At 37.4% G+C, this 8,099-nt stretch overlaps 1 protein-coding gene across 1 annotated transcript in view; it reads left to right on the plus strand.

The window, feature by feature from the left end:
* The window catches only part of GluProRS (Glutamyl-prolyl-tRNA synthetase), a 53,970-nt gene that overhangs the window by 966 nt on the left and 44,905 nt on the right, over positions 1–8,099 (plus strand). The window contains exons 3-13 of the mRNA XM_073074019.1: positions 216–366; positions 670–777; positions 1,161–1,287; positions 1,768–1,960; positions 2,247–2,418; positions 3,437–3,595; positions 4,120–4,194; positions 4,705–4,849; positions 5,309–5,556; positions 5,914–6,121; positions 6,863–7,051. Coding sequence (XP_072930120.1) covers positions 216–366; positions 670–777; positions 1,161–1,287; positions 1,768–1,960; positions 2,247–2,418; positions 3,437–3,595; positions 4,120–4,194; positions 4,705–4,849; positions 5,309–5,556; positions 5,914–6,121; positions 6,863–7,051 — 1,775 coding nt within the window. The remainder of the gene's footprint in view (positions 1–215; positions 367–669; positions 778–1,160; positions 1,288–1,767; positions 1,961–2,246; positions 2,419–3,436; positions 3,596–4,119; positions 4,195–4,704; positions 4,850–5,308; positions 5,557–5,913; positions 6,122–6,862; positions 7,052–8,099) is intronic.

The following is an 8,099-nucleotide window of genomic DNA, read 5'->3' on the forward strand; positions in this document are numbered from 1 at the left end:
AACTCCTCACTAGGTTTTTTTAGGAGTTGTATGTGCCATGGACATATAGAAACAAATACCCACATACTTTAAGGTGGATTAGATATCTAAAATTTGCATATTAAATATTTATGTGACCAGGGAATTCTGAACTCAGTACATATTAGAATGGTAAAATAATTGCTTTGCAGTACAGGTTGTCAATGTTCTCTATTTATAATTACTTATTTTTGCAGTCTCTGGCAAGTTTAAGGACCTGGCTAAGAGAACTCCACCTAAGAACATTCTTCGATGGATGAAGCTTGTTGAAGATCAAGAACCAATTGCTAAGGCATTGAAAGAATTGCCTACTGATGTACTGGAAAATCTGGCTAAGGCTTCTGCAAGGTGAATAACTTCTTTTGGCAGCTCAAATTCTACAATTTTTTTTTGAAATACCATATAGTCACCTGAGAGTATGAAGCTACTGCTGTCCATACACATCTTTAATCAACCTCAGATGAGATTAAATTTCTACCTGAGGTTGACTAGAGAAGTGTAACTACCCCTGAAGACTAAGTTACAATGCCTCAGAAAAGTATGTTAGCATACCATTTATTTCTTTTTTTTCTACACAATAAAAAATATTGATTTCTAAATAATAGAGATTTGTAATACTAAATACAAATTTGAATAACATTCAATTTTCAGGAGATCTCCAAATAAAGATGGAGGGGTGAAGCAGGAGGGCAAGTTCATCGAACTCCCACATGCGGAAATGGGAAAAGTTGTAGTCAGATTCCCACCTGAAGCATCGGGGTAAGTTCTTGAATATGAGTTAAAAGAGTTCCCTTGAAATGTCTTTATTAATAAATAAGATAACCATTGAGGGTCTATTTGTATAAAAATTAAACAGAATCTAGTTTTACTACCAAATAAATGATTTTAAAGTCATACAAGTACTGGATTTATATTCCTTGATTTACTTAAATATTATTACTCTAGACATTAAAGAAAAGAAATGTAAAGTTTGAAACTTTAATCATCAAAAAATACTCACACCATATTAAGGGGATTATTTTTTAAAACTGTGACATAGTTAATTTTACAATATCCATTTATTACGTAAAGTAATCAACTGTCTAAGTGAGCATCAAATAAATGTATATACAGTTTTGTTATTCTCTATTAATCTTTTCCAGATATCTCCATATTGGCCATGCTAAGGCAGCATTACTGAATCAGTATTACCAAAAGGCATTCAATGGAAAGCTGATCATGAGATTTGATGACACCAATCCAGCTAAGGAGAATGCTGATTTTGAAAAGGTGAACATACAATATTAAAGGTGGTAGAAGTCTTTGTAGGAATGCAGTTCGGCTACATTTGACAAGCTACAAACAATAAGGGCGTATAAAAGTGCGTTTTTTGGTTTATTACGTCATTCATTCCCAAATTTATCAATACACAATCTCTCAATGGATTTTAATAGTGGCGTAATTAATTTTAGGAAAACAATGAAAATCTATGTAACATAAACAAAAGTTATTACGTTGTTATGTTTCCCTAAATGTAGGCGTGTTACATAATGCCTTCATGCTTTGAAGCTCACAATGTGCATTGCTACTCCTGAGGACTTCAACCATACCTTTCAGTCCAGAACATACATGATGGAGCTTTCTCTTAAGCCAACCACAAGATTCTGCCACCTTCAAATAAATATTACATGTATTTTATTCATTTATCATATACTTTTTACTTTATTTTAAACCCGCTTTCATATTATTTAACTCTCATATTTATTTAAGGTCATATTGGAAGATGTGCACATGTTGGAGATCAAACCTGATAAGTTCACACACACATCCCAGTACTTTGACTTGATGATGGGATACTGCGAGAAACTCATTAAAGAGGGGAAGGCATTTGTAGATGACACCCCGCCAGATCAAATGAAAGCAGAGAGGGAACAGAAAATTGATAGCAAGAATAGAAATAATTGTAAGTTATTATGAAAAAAAATTCCTTATGTTTTTTTGTACAAGATTGAGGAGGGTAGTGTTTTTTGAGTGTATACTAGATAGAAATAGGTGCTATTAAACCTATTACTTATACTAACTAACAATCACTATTTATAATGTATTTACATATTTTTTGTAGTCCTTTAATAAGAATATTTAATAGTAAGTTTACTCAAGTTTGGTACCAAAGTTAGTTATTGTGGTCTATATAAAATTCTTCATTTCAATACATGGTCAAAATTCTTAACTTTACAATTAATTTATAGCCGTGGAAACGAACCTGCAACTGTGGGAGGAAATGAAGGACGGATCTGCAATTGGCATCCAGAACTGCGTACGCGCTAAGATCGACATGCAGTCAGTGAACGGCTGCCTGCGCGACCCCACCATCTACCGCTGCAAGCCCGAGCCCCATCCTCGTACGGGCAGGCAATACAAGTATGTATTGCAACATCATGTTGAGAAAACTAAGTAACATGTGCATACACGTTTAACAAAAACTGATACATACATATAGACATACAAAAGAATTGGAAAAAAAATTATAATAGGCACAGTCATAATACTAGAAATAAAGATAAATTGGCCATACCTCAATTTAGATTAAGCAAGGTGTGTAATTCTTTTATGGGGAACTGTATTCGTTTCTACAATAAAATACCAAAAGACATTATCGATCTATCCGAGAAAAGGTTTAAATCTACTATAAAATTAACTTTATGTAAAAAAGCTTATTATAATGTAAATCAGTATTTAAATGATAAATCCGTATGGTATGACAACTCCAGCTCCAACATCAAAAATTAATTATATGTACCACTATGTAAAATTGTATATTATTTACTTTTTAAAAGATGCAAATATGCACACGTATGGAGTTTCTTGCGCCGCTTCTTCTCCATAGCGAAATACCTTCCGAAGCGGTGGTAGTTTGTTGACTTTCAAAAAGTATTCTATATGAATCAATTTTGAATAAATGAGATTTGAAATTTGAAAATTTGAAATTTGAAAGATGCACGCACACTTCATGCACACACGCACGATTAATGAATATACATATTTATGAGTCAAGCAAGCACTCAAGCTGCATGCATATACATGCGCAAGCACGGTTTATGCACACACAGATATGCTCCTATTTATTGTTACTTTACTTATTGTTATACTCTGCGTAAAACTGCTAGTGCGCTCTGAATATAGAAACGAATCGCGTCGCCATAGCAAATTGTATGACTACATCTGCTCGCAACAACTTCAGAGCGGACTAGCAGTTTGGCGCGGACTATACTGGAAAACCATTGTGAATAAATTGATTAATTATAATTGACATCATTCTGCTTTTAGAATCACGCAATTTACCCAATTTATGTTCAAAATTAATGCACAATATGAATTAGTAGAAAAATTCTTTTTAATCGAATTACCTATGTATATTTAAGATTTACTCCGCTTGCAGAGTTTACCCTACGTACGACTTCGCGTGCCCCATAGTGGATTCGATTGAGGGCGTGACGCACGTGCTGCGTACAATGGAGTACCATGACCGCGATCCCCAGTTTTACTGGTTCATTGAAGCTCTGGGACTCCGAAAACCTTACATCTGGGAGTACAGCAGGTAAGAATCTTTATCTGGCATAGAAGTTTTGAAGGTGCTAGAAACCTTTGTGGTTCGACTCCGGCGGCACCACCGCCACACCTATTTCTACCTAATAACAGCAGTGTTAGGCGCTGCTGTGTTCCGGTTTGAAGGGTGTGGTAAGGGAGATAGACTTTTCCGAGGCGTTCCAGCTTAGTCCTCAGGGGTAGCGGCGCATCTGTGGCCGACCTCAGGTAGGAATATCTAATCCTATCTGGGGTTGATTACAGATGTCCATGGGCGGCAGTAGCCACTTACCATCAGGTGGACTGCATGCTCGTCTGCTACTCTCATATTATAAAAAAAAAAAAAGAGTAGCAACTGGCAGTCATTTTACCTTACATTAGGGTACACTTACAATAGAACTATTTCCATTCTATAGCTTTATAGCATAACTTTATACAGATTTTTTTGTTAATTTCTTGTACATGAATGAGTACTATAGAATTACTATTTTTATGTCCCATAATTTAAAATATATTAATTATTTTGTTTATTTTCAGATTGAGTATGACAAATACTGTGCTGTCAAAAAGGAAACTGACATGGTTCGTGGAGCAAGGGCTTGTAGATGGATGGTAAGTACTATTACTGTATTAATGTACCCTTTTTATAATAGTGTGGTATAGATTTATTGTTTATATTTGTTTAATATTATTGGAAGCAGGCATTCTCTCAAAGTTACACCAGAAAAATATGACATGGGTCAAAAAAGAGCCAAAAATATTTTATCCTTAAAAGTGACTCATGAGCCACTCCTCTGGTGTTGTTAATGTGCAGACGACGATCACTGCTTTTCCTCAGGCAGCCAGTCTGCGGTAATTAATATATAGGTCTTCGTAAAATTTAAAAAATACTTTGCTTTCAAAGCAACTTCTCTATTGTTTCAAAAGTCCAAAAGACAATGATTACTGAAAGAAACCAAGTCTATAAGCCTATTTGTCTGCTAGGCTTATCTATAAAAAGGGGTTTTGTCAGTGACATGATCAGTTAGATATTTGGTCAGGATGATTTAATAGAAATAAAAAGCTTTTAGATAAAAAAAAGGCCCTATATATGAGTGACATATTTAATTTTGTTTTGTCCAGGGATGATCCTCGTATGCCGACCGTGCGCGGGGTACTCCGACGGGGCATGACAGTGGAAGGGCTGCGACAGTTCATCACGGCGCAGGGCTCCAGCCGCTCCGTTGTGTTCATGGAGTGGGACAAGATCTGGGCTATCAATAAGAAGGTACGCACTTAATTGGTATGGTTCGCGTCAAGAACTTCTGAAGTTGTTGCAAGCAAGTGTATTCAATTGCTATGGCGATGCGATTCAATTCTATATTTAGAGCGGACTAGCAGTTTTAAGTGGACCATACTTGTATGATAAACTTACTTACATATTTTTTATAGTAGCAAATGGCCATGCAGTCTAACAGTCAGGTGTATCCAACGTTACACCAGAATCAGATCAAAGATGTGTTGCCCCTTCTGAAGGCTAAAATTACCACGCCATCTTTAAGTTAAGTGGCATCTACACCCGAATTGTAAGATGTATCCTGCTAGAAATAGGTGCAAAAGTGGTGGTAATCTTATTAACTTATTATACTCGTAGTATAGGTTTCCTATATCTCTGTAGACATATATTTATCAATTTTAGATATTAAAATGTTTATAAGCACAACCCTAAATTCTGTACATATTTCAGGTGATTGACCCAGTAGCACCTCGCTACACCGCTCTGGAATTAAACCCAGTCCCAGTGAATCTGAAACGTATCAGAAATTTTCAAAATTTCACAGTGGCCTTACACCCAAAGAATCCAGATGTGGGCAAAAAGAGTGTAGCGCTTGGTCCCAAGCTGCTCATTGATCAAGCGGACGCACAGACCCTGAAGGAGGGGGAGAACACCACGTTTATCAATATGGGCAATCTCATTATTGATAAGATTCATAAGTAAGTAATCACTTTGCAATTTATATTTTGAAACCTGAATATATAATATTCTTTAGCCATTTGAATTCATTGTCACTGTCTGCTGACATATGATGAAGGAACTCTGTTTGTTTTTTAAGTGTATAATAGAAATATTTGTGTTATATGTAATTATAAATAAATATGATATCAATAATAGTAATACACTCGAATTACTACAAGCCTTGATGTTACTGCTGCCATGTTTCCCAAACAAGATAAGACCCCTCCGGAATCGACACCAGGCCGCTTGTTCTACTGTTGTCAATTCTAGCATTTAGATCAAAATATTGTACTCCACATATTCTTCCATGATTAAATAGTTTTATTTATTCCCAGAGCCCCAGACGGCAAAGTGACCAGTGTGGACGCCACCCCTAACCTTGAGAACAAGGACTATAAAAAGACGTTGAAACTAACGTGGTTAGCCGACGCGCCTGACGCACCACCAATCGAGGTCTACTGTGTGTACTTCGATCACATCATCTCAAAACCACTGTTAGGCAAAGATGAAGACTTCAAACAGTTCATTGGACACAAGACAAGGGTATGTAGACTTTCACTTTCTATGAGAATATGGTTAAGAATCTGTCTATGTTTATGAAATGCAAATGTTGTGGTCAATTAACTGACACAAATTAAATTACATTATTATCAATAGAGGCAATGAAATTGTCACTACTTGAGTTTTATTTTGGTTACATTAAAAAAGTTGTAAAAAGTGTGACAAAATAATAGGCTGAAATCAATATAGAAATATTAATACGTACAGAGCCTCAACAACACTCCTCAAAACAGTTGCTTCTCCACCAACCACACCACAAAGTGCCCTATAACCATCAATGTTAAGATATAATGATGATATTAGGAAGACAATCATAAGTGTAGTGACTTTACACTGAGGGCCACGAGCACAGATCTGGAATGTTTTTATAGAAATCTTATATATACAATTCTCGTGACACAATGTTGTTACCGTACTCGTCCGAAACGGCTTTACTGATTTTCATATTTTATATTCATATTCAGTAGATCTGAGAATCGGCTACTATCTATTTTTCATACCCCTAAGTGATAAGGGTCGTTCACCCTTAACATTTTTTATTTATATGGCAAAACAACGTTTGCCGGGTCAGCTAGTATTTTATATAATTCTGTATACAGCATAAAATATAATAACTTTATGCTTCAAATATAATAATATTATGCTTCATACAGAATCTACAGACTATTGACGAGTACCCTGCCTAAGTACTTAAGTAAAAAATCTTTTTACTTGTCCTCACAGTGGGAGGTGCCAATGCTGGGCGAGCCAGAGCTGGCCAAGCTGAAAGTGGGCGATATCATCCAACTGCAACGCCGGGGCTTCTTCAGGGTCGACGTGGCGCCCACTCCCCCATCCCCTCACACTTCCCGATGCACTCCGTTGGTGCTGTTCCATATACCTGAAGGAAACACCAAGGAAGTACCCGGACAGGTCAGTTCTGTTTTCTGTTATTTTTTTATACTTAAACCTAGGGATAAGGCTGATGGAGTACCTGATGGGCAATGGTCACCATTGTCTGAGGATGCAACCCCCTTTTTTTTTCTTTTTGAGGGGGAAACCTTCAAAAGGTACCCGACGACGTGGGAGCGTCGCCGGGTTATGTGGGATTTTTACCGCACTAAAATCCCCCCCCCCCCCGGTGGCCTTCCTCAGCGCTTGTTGGAAAACTCCGGGATCTCCAAGGAAACACAACCGGAGTCCTCCAAGCGCGATGCCCGGATCAGGCTCTGCTCTGGGGGAGCATCGCTCCTCCCACAATATCTGGTGATCACGACGGTATGCGACCACACATACCGCCGTGCTTCCCGGGGTAGCATACTGGACGGTTCTAGCTCCCACATTTGCCGCCCGCGACCCCGGAAGCCCCCCTTTCAGTCGCCTCTTATGACAGGCAGGGGATATCGTAGCCCTATTCTAGTCCCGTAACTACAGGGACAAAGAGGGTGCAACCTTAGAGGTGCTACTAATGCATTGCTTTGAAGGAGAGCTACTTTTCGCATCTTTTCTGAAAAGCGCATTGTCACAGTGCGCCAAGAACACCCCAGAAGGAAGTGCATTTATTGTAAATTATGAGTGAAGGAAGTGCATTTATTGTAAATTATGGTTTAAAAAATTGACCGTGATAGGTTCGAACCCAGGCAGGGTGGACAATATTGGACAAAAATCGTTCCTATAAATGTGAATTTGTCGTATAGCGCGCTCGGCTGTGCACATGCGAAATTGCTGCTTCTCATATTGTATTGAACCATTAAATAGCATCCTTCGATATGTACAGGGAGACAGACTTCGATCAACATCGAAGTCTTATCGTTTTTCACAGTGTAAATATACCATGTATACATATTGAACACAACATAGTATATTTTTTTCTCTTCTATTCCTTATTTAAATCTCTATTACTAGGTTATAATTGATGTGATAACCCATGACTGTGCAGATTATTGAGGAGTTTAGGTCGCTTTAATAACTAGTGTGGACC

Source organism: Epargyreus clarus, unplaced genomic scaffold, assembly GCF_041222505.1.
Source record: "Epargyreus clarus isolate Ecla_fem2 unplaced genomic scaffold, WU_Ecla_fem_2.2 ptg000006l, whole genome shotgun sequence".
Taxonomy (NCBI): domain Eukaryota; kingdom Metazoa; phylum Arthropoda; class Insecta; order Lepidoptera; family Hesperiidae; genus Epargyreus; species Epargyreus clarus.